General features: G+C 33.9%; 2 protein-coding genes across 2 annotated transcripts; one reads left to right on the forward strand and one right to left on the reverse strand.

The window, feature by feature from the left end:
- The first annotated feature begins 814 nt into the window (after window positions 1-814).
- Window positions 815-6,580, forward strand: LOC131635091 (histone deacetylase 9). The gene is made up of 14 exons (XM_058905689.1): window positions 815-1,033; window positions 2,123-2,235; window positions 2,365-2,482; window positions 3,114-3,188; window positions 3,451-3,670; window positions 4,050-4,113; window positions 4,343-4,435; window positions 4,554-4,662; window positions 4,762-4,811; window positions 4,891-4,981; window positions 5,447-5,517; window positions 5,745-5,843; window positions 5,957-6,023; window positions 6,117-6,580. The coding sequence occupies exons 1-14, from the start codon at window positions 997-999 to the stop codon at window positions 6,197-6,199; spliced, it is 1,290 nt and encodes a 429-aa protein (XP_058761672.1). The 5' UTR covers window positions 815-996; the 3' UTR covers window positions 6,200-6,580.
- Window positions 6,581-22,541: 15,961 nt separating this feature from the next.
- Window positions 22,542-24,761, reverse strand: LOC131635090 (uncharacterized). Its single transcript, XM_058905688.1, has 5 exons — window positions 24,365-24,761; window positions 24,092-24,227; window positions 23,826-23,893; window positions 23,171-23,257; window positions 22,542-22,822 (listed from the first exon to the last, which is right to left on the reverse strand). The coding sequence occupies exons 1-5, from the start codon at window positions 24,722-24,724 to the stop codon at window positions 22,742-22,744; spliced, it is 732 nt and encodes a 243-aa protein (XP_058761671.1). The 5' UTR covers window positions 24,725-24,761; the 3' UTR covers window positions 22,542-22,741.
- Window positions 24,762-25,158: the final 397 nt, after the last annotated feature.

Raw genomic sequence — 25,158 nt, forward strand, 5'->3', positions numbered from 1 at the left:
TGTTGATTTTCTGATTTTTTGTTGCTGGTTTATTCCGTAGCTATACCTATAAAAATGTTTCGTAGATGTATCTACGGAACATTTTCATGCAAATTTTAAAAAAAAAAATTTCGAAGATACATCTACGATAGCAGAAAGGCAATTTTAGAAGCACACATGATATCTAAGAACCTCAAAGACTATAATAAGAGATATTCTTATTTAAAAGAGTGAATGAGGTCGTTAAACTTATATATTTTATAATTAAGTTAAATGAATACAAATTATTGGTAAGCGTTCATCCTTTTTCAATAACATTTTAAAAAAAATATTTTCTAATATTAAATATAATTTGAATAAAATATCAATACTTATAAATAAAAAAAATTTAAAAATTATTTACATTTTCATAATATGAATAAAATATTATTGTAACATAAACTACATTTACAAAAATCAGATTAAGAGAATGCAATTCTTGTTTTCTTACCATATTCTAAAGAAATATCAATATTATTTATATTTTTATAAGTATGGTTATAGAAACTGATTTTTTATTTATATTTTTACTCTATTGTTAATATATTTATCATATTTTCTATTAATTAATAATTTTACTTTTTTAAGTTTTTATATATTTTTCTCTATTTACATTTTTCTTTTTATGAACCAAACAAAATATAAATAATACAGAGAATAAGTTATCTCAATTTGTTTTTTTTTTTTTATAAATTAAATTAGATTTTACAAATTTTCTTAAAGAATAAAATGAGTTTTTTTGACTCTATAAATTTAAGTAATAATTAAAATAGAAGAAGAAAATGATTAAAATTGATGAAAAATCAATAAACAGTTGTCACTTACACATAAGCAACTTTCACGACATTGAAGAAACAGTCCGAGCACGGGTCGACCGGACGTTGGCTCGGAACGGAATACAAAAGAAAGCTCCGGCAACTGTTAATGCCACCGTAGACTCAACCGTTACTTTTCAGCTCTCTCTCTCTTCTTCCAAACATGCGCTCCAAAGACAGAATCGCTTACTTTTACGACGGTGCGTTTCCGTTCTCTTCTTTATTCACATTCACTTTTATACCTTCCTTCGTATTTTTTTTCCACTCTAGTTCATATTTGGTGGAATCAAAGAGATCTTCATAATTCATAGCTCTGATTATTTATTATATATTGAAACCCTAGCTTTATTCAGATTGTAGTTCTTGTTTGGCTGAACTTTATGGCTTTCCATGTTTTGGAATTTGCAATTGTGAGAAAATTAGGTCGTTGCATTTTTTACTGACAAGTGATTTTGGTCTCTCCAAATGAATGATGAATGAGGTTTTCATCTATGCTATACCAGCACTTTAGATCGTAGGCATATTCGATTTTCGGTGCGTGTTAATGTCATGCACCGACACGATGCGGCGCCTACACATGTGGTTATATATTCAGCCTCTTACATTTTTTGTGTTAATGTCAGAGCGTCTGGTGTTTGTGTCTATGTCAGTGCTTCATAGGTTCTCATACTTTTCAAATGATTGAAATCCAGTCCAATTGAATGAGCTAACACTGGTGGTGTTTTGTGATGATATGGCAGCTACTTTACATGGACATGACATGCCATAAAGTCGACTGTTCTGGCTTCTGAGACTGTTATTACATATAGACAGATACTAGTATGGATTTCTTCTTTCAATGGACTATTATGTCATGTCATATGAGCCTGTTTTTAATCGTCCCCTTATATTCTTTTTATGGAGAGGATGGATGGAAGGAGATGATCCACTTTCCATAAAACTGGATAGAGTAGTAATAATAGTCACATTTCACTGATAGGAAAAATATGTTAACTTGATTTAAATAATCGATGCTGCATTGACCTAAATCGTCGTCTGTCAAGCTACAAAGACCAAAAATGTAATCAAGTTTTTAGTTATTTTGCTGTCACTATGAATCAATTTGCATTTATTTTATTAATTTTCATGCTGTTAGGCAAGGAAAGTAGTACATTTAATAGGAATCAAATTCTGAGAGGAGCTGTTCAATCTTAAGTACTCATTAGTTTTTTCTTTTTAAGCATTTCACAGACCTTGTTTATTTTTGCATGTTTGTCTTGAACTCAATTACTCTAGTTTTTATGTTGCAGGTGATGCGGGCAGTGTTTACTTTGGGCCGAACCATCCCATGAAGCCTCACCGCCTTTGCATGACTCACCATCTTGTTCTCTCGTATGATCTTCATAAGAAGATGGAGATTTATGTCAGTAACACACCTTGTCTGTTTAATTTTCATTTACATGTTTGGTATTTCTGTTGCCATTTGTTTATTGTTGTGGCTCATTATGTCAATAACGTTATTCTGATGGTTTCTTTTTTACATATGATGCAGCGCCCACACAAAGCTTATCCTGTTGAGCTTGCCCAGTTTCATTCCTCTGATTATGTTGAGTTTTTGCACAGGATTACACCTGACACTCAGCACTTGTTCTCAGATGAACTGTCCAAGTGTATGCTTTGCTCAATTTATCAAATGGACATGTCTATGTGATTTTAAGTTTTTTTTTTGTTTTACATAAAATAAGATACATTGATAGAATTTATTACTGTTTATTATATTTTCTGTCAGAAAAGTAGAGAGGGAAAGAGGAAGTCTATCTATTTGTACCGACACAGTAGTTTTCAAACTAAGGCCAAAGTTTGAGCATATATGATTTAATTTCTTTTGGCTTCTAAAAATCCACTGCATAATTTTTTCTTAGATGTTATAGTCATTAGGCTTGTGATCGGCATCTTTAAGTTTTAAGCTTTAAACCAATGAAAACTCTTCCATATTGTTAATTCTGTTCGTGTCTTTAAGTTTTAAGCTTTAAGCCAATGAAAATTTTCATATTGTTAGTTCTGTTGATTGCCTTCAAGGTTTTATGTTTAAAACTTTTTTATTCACATTAAACTTGAAAGTAAGCATAGTTTGCCTTTTTAGGGAGAAAAAGGGGGTGGAAATTGAGCAGTTGGGATATCTAACTTCTCATTTTGACATTTTCCTATCTCAATGTTTATGTGGTAATTTTACCTTAATATATTCTATTTATTGTTTAGTTAATAACAAGTTCCACCTTTATTGTTGATTATTTCTTTCAGATAATCTCGGAGAAGACTGCCCTGTATTTGACAACTTATTTGAATTTTGTCAGATTTATGCTGGTGGAACTATAGGTAATATGTTTATTGTTGAAATTATTGGAATTTTGGTAGGGGAGGAAGAAAAATGGCTAATGAAACTGAAATTGATATTGATTTAATAATTGATATGAAGTAGCTGCAAAACATAAAGCATTAACCTTTATTTACACTAAAACATCCTAATCTTAAATAAGGAAACAAATTATGAATATATACTCCCAATTATATTTATAGTTCTCATGAATTTTGTCTTGCCTTGTTTGTCATATTTATGCTGACTAAGATGTACCTGCAGATGCTGCACGTCGACTGAACAATCAACTGTGTGATATTGCTATAAACTGGGCCGGTGGACTACATCATGCCAAGAAATGTGAAGCCTCTGGATTTTGCTACATCAATGACTTGGTTTTAGGGATTTTAGAGCTTCTTAAACGTCATGCCCGTGTTTTATATATTGATATAGATGTGCACCATGGAGATGGTGTAGAAGAAGCCTTCTACTTTACTGACAGGTCTACTAGTTTCTTATATCAGATCAATTTAGGAAAATGAATCTGTTGAGAATCTTAAAATTATCAAAACAATATTGTCATTAAATTCTCTAATGTATTTTGTTACAAGTATGACTAGTCGAACAAACCTGATGTTATTATGTTTCATTAGAAACTATCAACTTTTACATAGGAATAAGATAGTAGCTGTATAAATCGTTTTTTGCGATTCAATTTGAATAACCTATTTATAACAACCAAGCCTTGTTCATTATCTACTAAATGTATAATTATGTGCTGGTAGACAGTACTTTCCTTTTATGATATTTCAGGGACATATTTTTGCTATATTGTACATTATTTTTCTCTATATCTTAAATGGTAAATTTTTTCATGACAGGGTGATGACTGTCAGTTTTCACAAGTATGGAGATATGTTCTTTCCAGGAACTGGTGATGCTAAGGTGAATTTCTATATTCTGTTTGCTTGTGTTTTTAGTGTGTTTTCTTGTTTTTATGGTAATCACCCTATTTCTTTCATATCATAGATGTTTCAATTATATAATTTCAATGGTTTGGGATATCACTGTTCCCCCCTTGTGCATTTGCTAAATTGAATATCCTTTTTGCTTGAAACATTTTGCAAGCTCTCCATAGATTGGAGTGATTTGAACTGATTTTACCTTATTGAAGGAAATAGGAGAAAGAGAAGGGAAGTTTTATGCAATAAATGTCCCACTCAAGGATGGAATTGATGACTCTAGCTTCACTAGACTTTTCAAGACTGTAAGTTCCGCTCTTATGTTCTTTTGGCCAAATTGCAACTTCAATAAGACATTAATTGCATTAATTCTTCTGGCTTGATTGTATGTTATCTGAACCTTTTGAAATTCTTGTACTATAGATTATTTCCAAAGTAGTTGAAACATATCAACCTGGTGCAATAGTACTCCAGTGTGGAGCAGATTCACTTGCTGGAGATCGCTTGGGTTGCTTCAATCTCTCTATTGATGGTGCTTATTTCCCAATAAATTTCCTATTCTGGTGAAAATATCATCATTCCGTTATAACCCTTTTCCTGTTCTTCACAAATGTTGATTCCTATTGTGCAGGCCATGCTGAATGTGTTAGATTCGTGAAGAGATTTAATGTGCCCTTACTGGTGGGTTTATATCACTTTATGTTTGCCTTCCATTCACCTGTACAATGACTGAGACTTACATGAATGGATTTCTAAACAGGTCACTGGAGGTGGGGGATACACAAAAGAAAATGTTGCTCGATGTTGGGCAGTTGAAACTGGAGTTCTTCTAGATACAGAGCTTCCAAATGGTATATTAATTTAGCCTCTTTGCGACTGTTAAGTTGTGTCATGTTTTACTGAAATTTATCTTCTTTTATGAGTTGGATTTAATATTCATTGTTATTATTATTTTTTAAGAATATAGAGATATATGATTCTGTGATAATCAGTTGATGATATAGTTTAGGAGCCTCTACGGCCAAATGATAAAAACATTTGACCCTCGCCTTCTAAATTATAAAAATATTGAATTTTGGAATAAGATAGGATGGCCTATGCACTGTTCTCGCTTGAAGTGGAAAGAGCTCTTATGTGAGAGTATATCAGAAACTATTCATATGTTTTCATCTATTAGCTTAAGCTTTTGAGTTGCTTAGTTGATGGCAATTTCATGTATCTCTTTTCCAATGAGTTGAGACAGGATTTAAAATGTAAATTTTGTCTTATTATTTCTAAAGTCTGACATTTTTAGCTGCGTGTTCTATATTTTGCAGAGATTCCAGAGAATGATTATATTAAATATTTTGGACCAGACTTCTCATTGAAGATTCCAAATGGGCACATAGTATGTATTTCTCAATAGTCTTCAGTATACTATTTTAGTTCTTTAGATTTTTCTTTAATTTTAAAATTGACTTGGGATTTAGATTTGGAATTTCTTGTCTGAATTGTGGCTCTTTCAATTACACTGGATATGATCAAATATATACTATTATAATTTTAGTTTAGACATCGCCTTATGCAGTGAAGTGTATATATAGTCTAATTATTTTTCTTCTTTGAAATGACCAGGAAAATTTAAACAGCAAATCATATCTTAGCACTATAAAAATGCAAGTCTTGGAAAATCTACGCAGCATACAACATGCTCCGAGCGTGCAAATGCAAGAGGTGAGTTCTTCCTTAAAATAAGGGAGGATACCCAGGAGGCATAAATTTGTTGTGGCTGCGACTTGTGATTATTTTCCCAATGGCAGGACTAACATTTTGTGGATTACTCACAGGTCCCACCTGACTTCTACATTCCTGATCTCAATGAAGATTTGCAGAACCCTGATGAGCGCATTGATCGTAAGGAGAAAAACTTTCTTTTTCTTCTTCTTCATTCCCTATGTTGACATGTGCTAAACATTTGTTTATTGATTTTGATCATTCTCTTTCCAGAGCACACTCAAGACAAGCACATCCAGCGGGATGATGAATATTATGAAGGTGACAACGACAATGATCATCAAACGGATCTTTGATGAAATGTCAGCGCCCAGCTACATGCATTCTTTTGTTGGGGGAGAGCCGTCGTTTTAAAAGACAATGAAAATGGAACTAGATAGAAATACCTAGTTGGTTCTCAAGAAAGCATTAGGGATAACCAAAGAGTTGTGTATATTTGTTAGTTCTTTTGATATTATTATTTTGTATATTTGCTGTAGACTAAAGTTATATCGACAGTCTGTCTTGTTTGAATTAATGCCATATTTTGTGTAGAGTGAAACATGCGTCCCAGACCTTAGCTTATCCTAGATAGTAAGCATTAAGAATTTATTTGCACATTGTTGGTATTTGAATGGGAAATGCTTTTCATTGTCTCTTGTATTAGGGAAGAAAGGTAGATGATTTTTAACTGCTAAGATGGGAATTTGAAGAGAAAAATAGATAAAATTAAATTTACCTTGATTATGTGTGTTGCCTTACCGATATTTATTTTATTTGCTTACCGTTATTTTCACTTATGTGTGTTGCCCTGAGTCATGTGTTACCTAAGGAATATTTCATAGAATATTCTCTTTCTATATTTATATATAAGAGCATATAAATCAAAAATCAAATGCATCAAACTTGCCACATATATTTAGTTCTGGAACTTTACAGGGATTTTGTAAACACATTTGTCAATTGGTCATTAGGGATTTTGTAAACACATTTGTCAATTGGTCATTAGAGTTGATAAAGCTTATAACGATGTTGTCTGATTCAATCTTCTCTTTGATAAAGTGACAACCTATCTCAATATGTTTGATCCTCTTATGGAAGACTGAATTTGAAGCAATGTGCAATGCAACTTGATTATCACAAACAAGTGTCATTGGTCTTGTTTCTTCAATTTGAAGTTTCTTGAGCAATTGCTTTAACCAAATGAGTTCACATGTTGCCATTGCCATGACCACATACTCTAACTCGGCGCTCGATCTTGCAATTACATTTTGTTTCTTACTTTTCTAGGATATAAGGTTACCTCCAACAATTACAGAATACCCAGAGGTGGGTTGTCTATCAATGGGTGATCCAGCCCAATCAGCATCAGAATATCTAACTATATGAGTATGTCCTTTATCTTCATACACGGGACCTTTTCTTGAGCACATTTGATATAAGAATTCGGACAATCGCATCCATGTGTTCTTGGCAAGGAGAATTTAAGAACTAACTTCCCACACTAACTGCAAAAGAAATGTCCGAACGAGTGAATTTGAGATAATTCAACTTTCCAACCAATCTCCTATATCTTCCTGAATCAGATAGATGCCCCCCTGTTTGGATGTGAGTTTGACACTTGGATCCATAGGAGTATCAACTGGTTTAGCATTCAACAAACATGTTTCATCCAAAATATCCATAGCATATTGGCGTTGAGAAATCACCAAACCATCTTTAGATTAAGCTACCTCAATACCTGAAAAATAGCGAAGTTTACCAAGGTCTTTTGCCTGAAATTGATTTGAGAGATGTTGTTTCAACTAGAGTATTCTCATTTAATCACTACCAGTTATGACAATATTATCTACATACACAATAATATAAATACCTACATGGATTGAGTGACGATAAAACACAGAATGACCAGCTTCACTACGAACCATACTAAACTGTTGTACTACAAATCATAGAAGATGACTCAGTGCTGAATTTGCCAAACCAAACTCTTGGAGATTTCTTAAGACCATAAAGAGACATGTGTAGCTTACAAACCATAAAAGATATCTCCCCCTAAGCAACAAACCCGAGTGGTTGCTCCATATACTTTCTCTTCAAGATCACCATGTAAAAATGCATTTTAATGTCAAGTTGATGAGAGGCCATTAACGAATGGCTGCAATGGGGGAGAAGAAGTCGAACCGATGTCATCTTGGCTACAGACGAGAAAGTATCACTATAATCCAACCCAAAACTCTGAGTGTATCATTTGGCTATCAAGAGAGCTTTAAATCGACTAATCTTACCATCTAGACTAACCTTCATTGTATAAAGTCTGCAAGTGTTGGACTTGAGACTTCACACACAAGAGGGGGTGAATTGTGTGGTTTAGAAAAATATAGTTTTGAAAAACTTTTTGAGATTCAAATCAGAGTTTGAAAATATTTTTCTACATCTAAGCAGGAGAATATAAAAATAAAGTGCGGAAAGTAAAAAAGTTAAGGGAAGAAGGAAAATACCAAGAGTTATAGCGGTTGGTCAAAGATAAAAGACCTAATTTTATCCCCAAGAACTGATCTTGAGAGTTTCCATTATATACTTGAGATATTTTAGTAGGTGAAGCTCACAAACCCCCTTATCCAACGAAATGGTGGTTGTTCTACACCCATGATAATACAAGACAAAATATGATCGTTTGCATCTTCTCCATTAAAACACTGAGACTAAAGTGACCAAGATTCCTTCCCAACTATAGATTGAAGTGATTAATCTTCTTTCCACGAAATATCTGGGCTCAATTTAGTTTAACAGGAAAATCAATAACCTTTTGAAATTTTAACATGATGATCTTCTAACCTATGGTTTTAAACGGGCTAACCATGAACCTAATGGTAAGTTCATCAATATCGAGAAACTTCAACCTTTAAATGAACAAGGTTTTCCAAGAGCCTTAAGGGAAGTTCATCAATATTAATGATTTACAACCTAAATAAATATCAGGAACTGATCACACAATCCCTATGTAAGAAGTGATATATAGCCGTTGTTAATCGATTGAGTGCATTCAAATAGCCTTTTTCCTCAAAAACGCACTAATCTAATTGATTGACATAATCGATTAGATTTAGTTAAAAAAATATTTTCTGGCTCTTTTAGTGCTCCCATCATTTTCTATGCAACTTCTATATATACTTCTCAAGGCTTTTTCTTTTCAAAAAAATTTATAAAAAGATTTTAAGTGTGTGTGTGCGTGCTTATAACCATCTACTTCTATAAAGAAAGAACTTTTTCTTTTACAAAAATTTCACTCACTTACTAAATTAGGATATTGACTCCTCTAAGCCTTGTCTGATAGATTATTTTGTGTTGACACTTGCTTTGAGATTTCTTTTGAGGATTTAGATGTAATTTGTTTTTTTGTCTTTGTGTGAACCTATGTTAAAGTCTAAAGCTTTATTTGAAACTTTGTCAATCCTTTATAAAACCCATGGCTTGCATCTTTAACTGCTTAAGTGCACTGGTTGATTTTTTTTATTGTTGCATCTTTATCATATTGAATATCATTTGTTTTGAACTTTTACAGTTTTTGTCATGTTGCATATTTGTCATGCTAAATATCATTTGTTTTATTCTACACATTTGTCATCATGTTGCATCTTTATCATGTTGAATACCTTCACAGTTCTCATCATCAAAACAAAAACCTATTACCTGCAAAACAAGGTTCCACAACAACAACCTACCAAAGATTTCCCAGGGGGAAATGAATCAGTTCCCAGGTACCACTGCTTTGAAGAGCACATATCTTATCAATCACTGCTTGCTTCCACTCAGGGTGAAATAACGCTTCACTTGGAGTTTTAAGAATAGAAACAGAAGACAAAGAAGACAAGCAAGTATAATGCAAAGGGGAAAGACGATGATAACATAAATCGATATAATGTGGATAAATATTTTGTATATGACGTATACCTTTTTGAAGGGCAATTTGAAGATCAGAATCAGGTTGCACAATCGGTTTTGATAATGGAGGGGGCATCAAAGGAGAGTTTGCAATGCCTCAGGGACAAATATGATCTCAGGGACAAAATACAGACGTTGGATGAAGATTCTAATATGTTAGAAGTGATCGAGAAGCAAGGGGTCAACCGTAGGTATAACTATTGGGGCATGATTCATAGACTGATGAGGAACAATAACTTCCGGAAGGGTGTGGGAGTACTTTCCTGAAGGGGTTCCGGAGTGACGTGGCTAGACTCGAAATACGAAACAGACTCAAAGAAGGCAACATCGACCGATATGAGGTATCGTTGCATAGTATGTGAATACCAACAATAACCTTTTTGGGATCTATGATAACCAAGAAATACATATTTTAGTGATTGAGCTGATAGTTTATCAAGACCAGGAGAGAGATTGTCTACAAAACATGTAGACCCGAAGACTCGGGAAGGAATTAGGGGAAGAGGGAATGGGGAAAAATATTGAATGAGGGATTTTATTGTTAAGGACAGATGAAGACATGTGATTTATAAGATAACATGGAGAAGTAGGGTCCGAGTGATTTCTATGAGATGCCGATTTTTGCGTTCAGCTACCTTGTTTTGTTAAGGTGTATGAGGGAAATATGTTTGGTGGAGAATGCCATTGTATGACAAAAAATTTGAAATTGTTGGGATAAATAATCACGGGCATTGTCACTTCTTAAGGTAAGAATAGTATAACACCCCATTTTCTACCCGGTAATTATATTAAAATCAGAGTGCGAAAATTTTTAAACATCAAACATGAGGCATTACATTTTCAACTTAAAACCACAAACAACATGTATTTCATTTATATTTGATACATAGCATTCGGCATCTACAATTTTAAAATTATAATTCAAACACAAGTTTATTCAACTAGATCAAACTTCAACTCATAATTATTCATCAACTTTTATTCAACTAAAAACAACTTAAACAACAGTAATTACTTCTTATTAATCAACTTGGATATTCAACATCTATAATAATAACAACAACAATAGAACAACAAATACAATCATGATCCCATCCTGCGTGCTACGTATCAGAGCAAGACACCAACTCGACTAACAGCAACTAAAGACTTCATAAAATCACTTCAACTTCCACCGCTATCCTAAGTACCTGTCTATTTCCCATGGTAGGGGAAACATCGGCAGAAGGGGTGAGATATCGAAAAATATGAATAAAACTATGATAATTAATATATTAGATCAAATCATACAATTATCACCACTTTCAAACAACAGTTATAATAACAACTAACAACATCAGTTATAACAATAACTTTAGCAACAATTATAACAACCATTAACAACAACAATAATCACAATAATTACAATAATTATTTCCTAACTCAAACCAACACAACTTATATAAAAAGCAACTCATAACAACATTAACTTCACAACGACTCAAAATGCGACACAACTATGCAAATGCATGTGGTACCATTTGAAGCACAACTCCCAACTTAAACAGATACCAGTTTATCGAGGCATTAACAAGGCATAAGCCTTCAACATGGTGCCATCAAGGCCAACTTAAACAATGCAATGTATGTCATGCAACATCAACCACAATGACAACCAGAACAACAAAAACAAAACAACAACTAGAACATGAAACGAATTGCATCAACTTAATCCAACATTGGTTGTTCAACCTACAACTTGATCAACAACAACTTATAAACAACAGCGTATTCCAAACAACAACGAAATCAACAACAAGTATTCAGAACAATACATTCAATAGCAACTCATCAACAACACAATTCCATAAAACGGAACAATTCAACCACACCTGCAAATCAACTTATTCGAAATAATTATAACAAACAAATCAACCAAAAATATCTATGAATGTACGCGACCGGCCCTGACAATTTTCAACTAATTCCGAACAACTAATTATACCGCTTAAATCTACTAATTCGGGACTATTTCAACCTTCTACTACTACTAATATTTATCTTAGTCTTCTGCTAATTATCTCTACCACTGATTAATTATCACAGACCAATAATTCTGCTAGACTACTATTCTACTAATAAAATCATTTCTCGTGTTAGAATCCAAACTTTCTGGTAATTCAATGGCCTACTGAACCACTACTAAATCCATTGAATTCCTTAATTATATTATCATTATACTAAACTTATTAAGTCATCACTTTAGCAGACAATTAATAACTCGTCACCTAAGCTACATAAAACAAAAAAACAATTTGTAAAAGGGCATACCACTTGAGGTGCCCATCTCCAAGAGTGGAGGCCCCCGCCTCCAACTTCACAACAATATACGAGGAGAGAGGAAAAGGGCTGAGGCACCCACCCCAGGGGTCTGAGGCGCCCGTCTCCAATGGGTTGTGGGGCCCACATTCCTCTCTTCCTCCAAATCCAAAAATTGAGACGTGCGTCTCCAACCCTTCTTCATATCACCACCATAATCCCTTATAACTTCTCCTCGGTCTACTTATAATTTCCAGATTCTTGTTTCGTTAAAACAACAACTTAACGCAAATACTTATTTTCCATAGAAATCCAATCGATCAACAAAATTCATAAAACAGCCAATTGTTCATAAATCCAAACAATACATTAACAACACACAATTCGTAGTATTAATTTATACAATCCCAATCCTACATACTAACCATTATAATCCCGGTTATAAGATTTGAACCCCACCCTTACCTTGAATTGAAGATCGCCTCTAATATCCGATTGAGTGCAAGCCTTTGCCCAACGATCACGATTAATTCCTCCACTGCCAAAGCCTCGCTCCTCTTTATCGGCAACTTCGTTTCACGATCTATTCACCGAAAAACCAAAACCTATTTCCACATAAACCTAATTGCATATATTCTCCTTTAATCCTATAAATCAAATAATAATAATATTAATATAGTTACTATTATTTCTTAATGGGCCTACTAATCGTACACATCCACATTGCTATATATACCTCACCACAACTAAACCAATTTAAATAATAATATTATTACTATTTACCTACGAATTTGACAATACCTGCGGCATTACCTACGAATTTGACAATACCTGCGGATTTACCTACGGATTTGACAATACCTGCGGATTTACCTACGGATTTGACAATACCTGCAGATTTAATATTATTTCTTCAACAAAACCAACTTTATTAATTCTTTGATTACCCGACTAAATAATCTAATTCCTCGTCTTATAATATCACTAATAAATCCAACTTTGATCGAATTTCCATATTAAATCCTTGAATAATTTATTTAAATAATTAAATAAATTTCGGGGTGTTACAACTCTCCCCCACTTAGAATATTTCCGTCCTCAAAAATCTATCTGACATAATCATCCTTAACACATCCTTCACATCTAGTCCTTCGATCAAACGACAACCCGATCACGGTTTAAATCCAATACTTATACCTCAATCTTCCAATACGATTGCAATATAATCCTTACCAACTTGTCAACCATTTTAGCAATATCTTGAAACAGCATCTTACAACGTAGCAACAACTACCACTCGCTTACATCTGGTTATACAATCTCACCTCATCATCAACGGCAACATATTTAACACCAAACACATACGCAATTCTTATTTCCATATTCAGGTGTCCTTTACTACCGAAGCACCAACTACTTACAACCGAAGCATAACCGAGAAGCACAACTTCTCCCCCACTTAGTTTCAAACCCACTCCTGCAACAAGAAATAAAAAACAACAAGTACCGACAGTGTTGTACACACTTGTCGCATACTAAGGGATAAACAACAATTAGACGACTCTGGCCGGATGGACCGACCTGCTCTGATACCACTAATGTAACACCCCATTTTCTACCCGGTAATTATATTAAAATCAGATGCGGAAAATTTTAAACATCAAACATGATCGAGGCATTACATTTTCAACTTAAAACCACAAACAACTTGTATTTCATTTATCTTTGATACATAGCATTCGGCATCTACAATTTTAAAATTATAATTCATACACAAGTTTATTCAACTAGATCAAACTTCAACTCATAATTATTCATCAACTTTTATTCAACAAAAAACAACTTAAACAACAGTAATTACTTCTTATTATTCAACTTGGATATTCAACAACCATAATAATAACAAAAACTATAGAATAACAAATACAATCATGATCCCATCCCGAGTGCTACATATCAGAGCAAGACACCAACTCGACTAACAGCAACTAAAGACTTCATAAAATCACTTCAACTTCCACCGCTATCCTGAGTACTTGTGTGTTTCCCATGGTAGGGGAAACATCAGCAGAAGGGGTGAGATATCAAAAAATATAAACAAAAGTATGATAATTAAATATTAGATCAGATCATACAATTATCACCACTTTCAAACAACAGTTATAATAACAACCAACAACAGCAGTTATAACAATAACTTTAGCAACAATTTTTAACAACAATTATAACAACCATTAGCAACAACAATAATCACAATAATTACAATAATTATTTCCCAACTCAAACCAACACAACTTATATAAACAGCAATTCATAACAACATTAACTTCACAACGACTCAAAATGCGACACAACTATGCAAATGCATGTGGTACCATTTGGAGCAGAAATCCCAACTTAAACAGATGCCAGTTTATCGAGGCATTAACAAGGCATAAGCCTTCAACGTGGTTCCATCAAGGCCAACTTAAACAGGTGCCATCAAGGCCAACTTAAACAATGCAATGTATGCTATGCAACATCAACCACAACGACAACCAGAACAGCAACAACGAAACAACAACTAGAACATGCAACGAATTGCATCAACTTAATCGAACATTGGTCGTTCGACCTACAACTTAATCAACAACAAATTATAAACAACAGTGTATTCTAAACAACAACAAAATCAACAACAAGTATTCAGAACAACACATTCAATATTAACTCATCAAAAACACAATTCCATAAACCGGAACAATTCAACCACACCTGCAAGTCAACTTATTCGACATAATTATAACAAACAAATCAACCAAAAATATCTACGAGTGTACACGATCGGCCTTGGCAATTTTTAACTAATTCCGGAAAACTAATTATACCGCTTAAATCTACTAATTCGAGACTGTTTCAACCTTCTACTACTACTACTGATATTTATCTTAGTCTTTGGCTAATTATCTCTACCACTGATTAATTATCACAGACCAATAATTCTGCTAGACTACTATTCTACTAATAAAATTATTTCTTGCATTATTACTCCGGTTAGACTCCAAACTTTCTGGTAATTCAATGGCCTATTGAACCACTACTAAATCCATTGAATTTCTTAATTATATTATCATTATACTAAACTTATTAAGTCATCACTTTAGCAGACAATTAATAACTCATCACCTAAGCTACAGAAAACAAAAAAACAATTTGTAAAAGGGCATACCACTTGAGGCGCCCATCTCCAAGAGTGGAGGCCCCCGCCTCCAACTTCACAACAATATACGAGGAGAGAGGGAAAGGGCTGAGGCGCCCACCCCAGGGGCCTGAGGCGCCCGTCTCCACTTGGTTGTAGGGCCCACCTTCCTCTCTTCCTCCTAATCCAAAAATTGAGACGTGCGTCTCCAACCCTTCTTCATATCACCACCATAATCCCTTATAACTTTTCCTCGGTCTACTTATAATTTCCAGATTCTTGTTTCGATTAAAACAACAACTTAATCCAAAGACTTATTTTCCATAGCAATCCAATCGATCAACAAAATTCATAAAACAACCAATTCTTCATAAATCCAAACAATACAGTAACAACAAACAATTCGTAGTATTAATTTATACAATCCCAATCCTAAATACTAAGCATCATAATCCCTGTTATAAGATTCGAACCCCACCCTTACCTTGACTTGAAGATCACCTCTAATATCCGATCGAGTGCAAGCCTTTGCCCAACTATCACGATTAATTCCTCCGCTGCCAAAGCCTCGCTCCTCTTTGTCGGAAACTTCGTTTCACGGTCTATTCACCCAAAAACCAAAAACTATTTCCACAGAAACCTAATTCCATATATTCTCCTTTTAATCCAATAAATCAAATAATAATAATATATTTACTATTATTTCTTAATGGACCTACTAATCGTACACCTCGACATTGCTATATGTATCATACCATAACTAAACCAATTTAAATAATAATATTATTACTAATATTATTTCTTCAACAAAACCAACTTTATTAATTCTCCGATTAACCGACTAAATAATCTAATTCTCCGTCTTATAATATCACTAATAAATCCAACTTCGATTGAATTTCCATATTAAATCCTTGAATAATTTATTTAAATAATTAAATAAACTTCCGGGTGTTACAAATAGACACACCGAGTTGAGTAATTATTTCTAGATAAAATTGTTTAAAAATAGAAAATAATTCATATTTATTCTTCATTAAAAATAACCACATGCAACATGATAAATCATCAATAAAGGTTACAAAATACCTAGACTCTAAAGTAGAAACAATACGCGAGGGTCCCTAAACATTAGAGTGAACTAAAGCAAAAGGGAACGAAACTCGTTTATTGACTCGATCGAGAAAGTGATTACGAGTGTGTTTCCATAACCGACATAACTCACAATGTAAATTATATAACTTGCATAAGCTAAGCACCAACTTCTGTAGTTTGGGAAAACCTGGATGACCTAACTCAACATAGATAATGAGTAGAGAATCTGCGATTGAGCATGTCTTAGATGACACAGAGAGGTAGCAAAGGCCTTGAGAGAATGCATTAAACAACTGACTGAAAGCAGATCAAATGGACAATTAGATACACAGAGAACAAAAGTAACAACGAGAGAAGGTAGAATTTGAATAATACCAATCCCTTCATATCGGGTTTGAGAATCATTAGCAGAAGTTATAGTAGGTAAGAAACCAGAGGTAGAGAGCAAAGAGAAAAAACCTTTATTACCGGTAACATGACCTGATGCACCAGAGTCAAGGATCCAAGGGCCGAGAGAAGATGATTGAGAGAGGGAAAAAAAGAATTACCAGTGTGTGCAACCAAAGCTGTGGAACTAGAGGTCCGATTATTCTGACACCACATAATGAAATAATTGTAGCTTGACATAGATATTTGAGGAGAAAGTGAGGTTTAAGAGTGACTGAAGGATCAATTTGAGCTGCATTCACATGGCGTGAAGGTGTGTCATGTATTTTCCAATAACGGTCAATAGTATGCCCAAGCTGGTTACAATGATCACACTTGGGATGAGGTTTGGATTTTGATGACCCTCCTCGAATATTATTATGACTGTTGCCAAGAGACGCAAGAGCAACCATATCACCTGATGAGGGGGCACCAAGAGATGGAGGGGAAACCGGTCCAAAAGCATGAGATGTAGCCAAGCGCAACAGTTGTTTACTAACTGCGTCATAGTAAGGAACAGTAGAGCCTGATAAAATCTGGTTACAATAGACTCGAGTTCTAGTGGTAGCCTTATAAGTGCCATGATAATAAAAAAAACTTAATTTGTTGTTCGACATGAGTTGTTGCATCTTTTGCGTATGGCATTAGGGTTGCGAAATTTTCTTTCAAGGCATCAAGCTTACTCAGATAGGCTTGCATATCCATATTCTCCAATCTCAGAGAGTTGAGTTTAAGGATGACACTATATAGACAATGAACATCGTTGGAGAAGACTTTCCTGACCTTTTCCCAAACGTCATAGCAAGTGGAGAATGCTTGGTAATATATGCTTGGATGTTAGGTGCTATTGAAAACTACTACCTCTGTTCCTTTTTATAAGAGACAATTCACCTTTTAGGTTCATTGAATAATCAATGTATCTAGTCTATAAACAGACCAAATACATTGATTATTCAATGAACCTAAAAAGTGACTTGTCTCTTATAAAAGGGAACGGAGGTAGTATAATACAGTGCACAAAGAGACACCAGTTTTCTTCTATGTAGTGAGTTTGGCGGAAGAAACATCAACTAATTTTGTGGTTAGGTGATCTTCAAATCCTTGACGTGGAACCACATCTTGATGGAAAATGCAAAAAAAAAAAAAACAAGAAAAAGAAAAATGGTGAAAATGCAAAGAAAATTGAGCTTTACTAGAAAGCAAGTAACTTTTATTTCTTCATGTATCCTTTTTCTTCACTTTCAATTAAATTGTAGACAATAGGGTGTAAATGACCATTTTTGTTCTCGTCCAACATGTTATTAAAGTGTAAATGACTCACTTCTTAAAAGCTGGCCTTTTAACATTACAAAATAATTATAGGTTTCAATGAGTAAGGTTGACTTTTTACTTAAAAGTAAGCTTCTAAACAGGTTCTGGTACGTCAAAATTGATAATTAAAAAAAATTTCCCCAGTCAAAGCCACCGCTAATTTTTCACGTCAAAGACCATTATCGTCGCACAAACCCAATGCTACACAAATACCTATAGCGTCGACAAAAATTGACACTAATATAAAATGTACTATTTTTTAGTGTCTCCTCCCATTCATTAGCTTCTCTCAAATGTTTCCCTAAGTCGACGCAACAGTAGCACCGACTAAACTGTGCGTTAAGCTTCGAGTATTAAAGCGTCTGCCACGATATTGATGCTAATATCCATTGGCGTCGGTTTTTTACTTATAGCGTATGCTTTTGGCCGACACTAAAATGTCGTTTTCTTGTAGTCAGGGGAGGAGTCAAGGCCCAGCTAGCCCGGGCAAGCGCCCGGGCTCAACCCCTATTTTCTATGCACTCCCCACAATTTAATAGTCGATTTTTAGACAAAATCAGGGGCAAAATTAGTAAAAATAGAGTGTGAAAATTAAAACAGGTGAATAATCAATGGTGTAATGTTTTTGCCCAGGCTGTATAAAATTTCTGGCTCCGCCACTGCTTGTAGTGCAAGTCTCAACTTTTGTTGTTGAATGAGTTGTCCACTCATGTGATGTAAGTTGTATAGGGCATCCCGGATTCAAATAAACTTGAACAAAATACAGCAAACTTGAAATCCACCCATGAAGCATAATATGATCATTTGGATTTAAAGGTGGGATAATGCCCAGTGGAAAAAAATGTTTCCGAGAAACCGTATCTTGTAAGATCAATACACACTTGGTATGAGATGACTCAGTTCAAGGAAACGCATTCATTTATCATCCGGTGTCGGTCCACTAATGCAAGGAACAATAGACTCATAAATTGCATCAAAATTTTCTTTTTTCTCGTATAGTCGTGTGTATGATTCTTTATGAACCCTCAACTATTGAATAAGTTGACGGAAGACAAGTGTGTGATCTTTTTCTCCTTTATCATGCAAAGCATAAAATCTCAAAAACCGTAGTTACTGTCACCCTCAATATTGACGATCCGTTCAATGTATTTGTGCATAAAAACTGGCTTCTCTTCAATGAATGAAATTTTTGGTGGAGACGGTGAATGAAGTGGTTTGCTAATGCAAGCTCCTTTGAAAAAACTTTTCTGAGATTTTGGAGTTGGTGAATGCGGAAAAAGTTTGTCAATATATTTAAAATATGAAAGAGATCACATCATTGAATTGTCATCGGTGAAGGTTTGATATTCTTAAGAGCACCTTTTAATTTTATCGATCGAGAGGGTGGTTTCAAGTCTGTGGTTTCCGAATAAGAAATCTTCCTCAACTTCTACTTGATGTGGAGTTTCATATTGTCAGCGACATTCAAAAATCTCTCATGTATCACTTCTCATTTGGTCAAGATAAAGATATTCAATTTATCGTCTTTCATGACACCATCATCATCAAACCTGAGTTTTTTCGAGTGAGTGAAAACTTCATCCATTCAAATCGGGCTATCAAGTTTCACCTTCTTAGATATAAGACAGACACGTGGGATACCATAGGTTTTCATAAGTGTGCAACCACACTTTGAGCTATCGGAACCTACGATATCAGCTCATTTGGCTTCGTGAAAAATATAATTCAGACCTGTTTGAGATATGTTACCAACCAACAGATAATAAAGATTGTTGTCTTTGAATCGGTATTCTAACACTGTGATGCTACAACCAAATGATGTTTGTATCTCATTATGCCGATTTTGAATTATTTGGTTCATAGTGTCCAATCTCTCTACAAAACACTCTTACTATTTCCCAACCAATTATTCAATGTAGCATGGGCAAACTCAACTCGATTTGTTGTATTTCCAAGGTGTCTAACCTGATCGGTCCAAGCACAGACAATTTTCTCCTTTTCATAGTCTAAAATTGTACTTTCAACATATTTCAACAAATCTGGATATTTCTCACACACCTTCCTGAAATGTATAATAACATCGCCATATAACTATTTTGTAGAAGAATTTATTATAGCATTCCATGCTTCCATTATCCTTTCCACTATCACGCACGTCAAGACCATTTTTTCGTCTTCGGCCTTTATTTGTTCCATTCCTACTGTGGGTTTAACCCGACTTCTCACAATCTTTGTTATGTGATACCTACACAATAATGCGTAAGAAGTAGGAACGAAATTTGCAACTGAATTCTTTGTCCTTCAACATTGCTCGACACACCTCTAAAGCCCGATTAGCATTCTCCTCTTTTTTTGCTCTCTAAAAATGCAAAGACGACATAATAAGTCTTCTTAGTAGAGGTAACACCAACAATTTCAATAGTGGAAGCTTGTGCTTGTTGGTCTTATACGTTGAATCAATGATGAGCAGAGTAGGAAATATGTTGAACAATTTGATGGAATCATGATGAGTCCAAAATATATCTCTAACAGTTACTTCATCCTCGCATCTTTGCTACTTAGAAACATAACTATTATTATCACCCAAAAGTTTCAAGAGTTATTGCATTTCAATTATACCCCCTCAACGCCTTGTAATTTTGGTACCGAATATCGTAGACTTACTTGATATTTGTGATATTTCCGGGTCTTTTACGTTTTAAAGTTGCAAGTATGTTTTTCGATTGCACCAAATTCAATGTCATGTTTGAAACGCATTCTTTCTCTTGCGACATGAGGCGACATGAAATTGGATGATCGACTAACTTTTCACACAAGTTATGGTTATGTAAACCACATATCACATTAAATATTCATTTTTTATTTGACAATAGATAACCACACAACTTAAAGGGACACTCACATTTTCTTGAATCAGACTTATCTCGTTCGATATTTCAGATATGAGTTTTATACTTCCTACTTCTTTCGCCTGTCATCGTCACAAATGCACCTCTTCTAATGGAATCATTATCGGACCATTCGATTACAATACCAAACTCCATCTTGAATGCCTCTTTACGAATTCATAGAAGCACGTGATCACAAAATTCAAACTCTTGTTCATTTTAAAATTGGTTGCCAACATCTACCTCCATCACAATAATACATTTGGCATCCAGAGACACAATAGATTTCGGGAAAACATCGGAGTGCACCATATCTAATGAAAACAATAAGATCAAATACTCAAAAACAACTAACACGGAAGACTGTTGGAAAATGAAAATAGACAGAATCTGAAAATGCATTTCCGGGGGATTGCATACAAGATCCGAAAATAAATTTCTGGATTAAACGCGGATTTTTTCAGCTTCAAAACAAGATTACCGTGAACAATGAGGTTTGAAATAAACAATATTTACCTTGAATCTAGCTTCCTTTCCTCCTTTTGATGTGATGAAACACAAGAATGAAAATTTGGAGTAAAAATCTTGATTGAGAATGGAAGGATTTTTCGAAAGAGTTTTGAACAATAATGAGTATGGGGATTGATCATGTAGGTGGTTATTTTATTAAAATCACGTTTGATATTTCCGAAAGTGCATCTCCGAAAATTATTGACATGCAAATGTGACAGATTTTCAAATTCCCGCTTGAAAACTTCGGAGATGTATTTCCAAAAATCGTATTGGGATACTCAAAACACAATAAATTAAATGGATACAATCGGAAATGCATCTCCAAAAAAATTGATTTTAAAATGTGGTGACACTCATTTGGTGCGTCATTCAGTGATGCAGAATATGCGTCCGAGGATAGATCTCCGAAATCTGAGAGGCATTATCAAATTTTCATGATTAGAATTTCCCAAATGATAAATATGAACTACAACCAAATTCATGGTTTAGTAATTAACTATTATTGATATACTATATGCCCTTAATATTTTTACATCCAAAAATTAAGTTTCATACATTATTTCATGTTATTATGTTTATAATCGTTTGTACAATTCTAAGATTGTAACTTAATATATCTCTAGTTTGGACTTTTAGTCCTCAATATATTTTTGAGCCATTTTTAACCTCTCACTTTTTCAATTTTTACAACTAAGTCCCACAATTTGTATTCATTTATTTGAAATCTCAAAAATTCCCTTGAATAGATATGCTATTAAACATTCCCTGATTTACCAGTCAAAACTTCACTTGAAAATTACTTAGATACATTCCTCTTATAACACCCAACCAGTGGTAGTGCAGAAGAACATTAAAAATAATTCAAATATTTAAATTAATTGAGAGGTGAAATATGAACAGAAACAGCATGCAGCACCTAATGCGCATGTCAACCTATTCAAAATGATCTTAACTATTCCTATAACTTGCTGATTCTAAGAACTCAATGAGAAACACAACAGTAAATAAAAAAAGAGGAAGAAAAAAACTTCATTTTATGACTCAAATTCTTGGATGGGCATGATAAAACTTCACAATATATAGCAATGGTGAATTTATGATGACTAAACAATGAAAGTATGAAACAATGTACTCTCACATCGATGAACACCGCCAATCTTTAAGGCTTAATAGCAGGACTGTATATTTTGGGAGTTAAAAAGGAATTAGGATTCTTGTATATGTTTATTTTCTGCCAAAATGTCATCCAACAATGATTCACAAGCATCTTCAAGCAAATCTAACACCTGCAAGTCCCACATAATGATAATAAGAAGATATTTCAACTAATTCACTAGACATTCGAGCTATGTAGCACCGATATTTCATATGGAAGGCGAGTCTAGTGTTCACCAGTGACACTGATATATGTGATTACATTCAATTATTTCAATTATCTCAAATTGTTTTCAGTGTGTCAAAGTCAGTGTCGTATCTATTTGTTGGTGCTTCATAGCATACCAGTGACCATATTAAATTCATTAGACCAAATAGTATCATAATTCAAGACTATCTTTGCATTGGTAAATGGTATTAAACTTTGTTCAACGCAAATGAACCAAGAATCAATCAATAACTTATTATGAAGAGTGTACCTTCTCAAAGCCTTGAGGTCCACCATAGTAGGGATCTGGGACTTCAGTTTCACTGTTCTTCTTACAATATGAGCACATCAGCTTAACCTGCACCATCCGAAATTCCTCAAAATAAATTGTACTGAAGACGGTCTCAAGTATAAGGCAACACAAGTTGTTATTTCAGGTAATAAAAGAAAGACCCTGCTTCGCCCAAAAATACTTAAATTGCTTTTAGTATTTACGGATCTTTTGTTTTTCCTTGGAATTTAGTGTTTTGAGTTTGGTGACAAATCGGAGCGGCATAACACAGCAGAATTTTAACAAAATCCTTTTGTTCAGCTATACACAGTTTAGCTAGCCCAAAGTGTTGTTAAGTAGCAGGGCCGCCTTTGAGGTTGTATAACATGGACTACAACACGTGGTCTCAAACCTTAAATTTGTCACGGTTAAATATCATCTCATAATAGATTTTTCACGGCTAGACCATGGCTAAATATGACCCCTAGTTGTTTTGTTTAATGAAAACCGTGACTAACCTGCACAAAACTTCCAAAAACTTAAGACAACCCTGGTAAATAGTCCTTATAAATTTGAACAGACACTTATTTTTCTTGATTAACAGCAATCAATGCATTGGATAAAAGGGGTTCTATTTTTGTTTGAGCTTACTCACCTTTTTGTGGGCATCTTCAGGTATAGGATCTCTAAATTTCCATCTATTAAAAGCTTCCAATATATCCTCTAAAACAAAAACAACAAGCTCCATTACTAAATATTAAACACATCAAACCAAACAACATTAAACAAAAAACTGAATTAAAACAAACAACCATGAACATCCAATAAAAATCCACTGAGATTAGCCCCTTATCGTTTCGATTCGTAAAAATAAAAAATAAACATCCTATCAAATTCAGATTAAAATATCTGATACCCTACCTTTGTTTTGCTTGTCCATAGCAAGAATAATATCAAATTCAACAAAATCAGATGACTTAATTGGCCTTGAACGTGAAGTTATCTCAATCCCACGTCTCTTTGATGCAGCTCTCATTCTCGGGTCAGCTTCATTACCCTTCACAAAAAAAAAATTAACTTTTTAAACCATCTGAAAAACCCATCACAAAAAAAAATCAACTTTTTAAACCATCTGAAAAACCCATCACAAAAAATAATCAACTTTTTAAAAATGACATTTTTAGATATACCCACCTCATGATAATTGATTGTACCAGCAGAATCAATTCTAAACTTCGAATCAAACCCCCTTTTCTTAACCAAGTCTGTGAAAACCCCTTCCGCAGCTGGGCTTCTACAGATGTTGCCAAGACACACAAAGAGAACAGAGAATGGTTTCTGTGTGTCTGTGACAGTGGAAGAAGCCATGGAAGAAGCTTGAATTGGAGAAAAGAGAGAGTTTTTGAAGGAAATGGAAAAAGGTTTTAGAGTTGAATTTCTCGTGTGCGTGGAAGGAACGAGGAATGGAACATTTGGGCTTGGAGAGAGGGATTGGGAACAGTGGCAAAATGGTAAATTGATAAGGTTTGTTCCTTGAGTGTATAGTGTTCTCATTTTGTTTTCCTCCCAAATCAATGGAGGAAATTTTCATTTGAAGAGTACTTTATATCTTTAAGAATCTCAAAATGTTTTTAAATTCAAAAATATAGTTATCAATTGTATTTTATTTTAAAATCCAAATAAAAGCACAAGAAGTGCTTAGAATAGAAATAATAGAAGTCACAAAACAAACAAATTTAAAAAAAAAAAAAAAGTTAACGATGAAATAATAAGAGATAATTTTAATCTTCTTTAGCAACAACAAGACATATGAACTTTTTTTACTATTGAAAAATAGAATTTATTTTTCCATTTTTATGTCTTCTTATAAGTTTTTGGTGAAAATTCAAAATCATCTCTAGAATTCGAAAAGGCATCTTCAGATGCATCTATTTTACATAAAATTGAACTCAAAAGTATAAATCACTTCATTATACTTATGTTTATTT

The sequence above is a fragment of the Vicia villosa genome, unplaced genomic scaffold, assembly GCF_029867415.1.
Source record: "Vicia villosa cultivar HV-30 ecotype Madison, WI unplaced genomic scaffold, Vvil1.0 ctg.001422F_1_1_3, whole genome shotgun sequence".
NCBI lineage: Eukaryota > Viridiplantae > Streptophyta > Magnoliopsida > Fabales > Fabaceae > Vicia > Vicia villosa.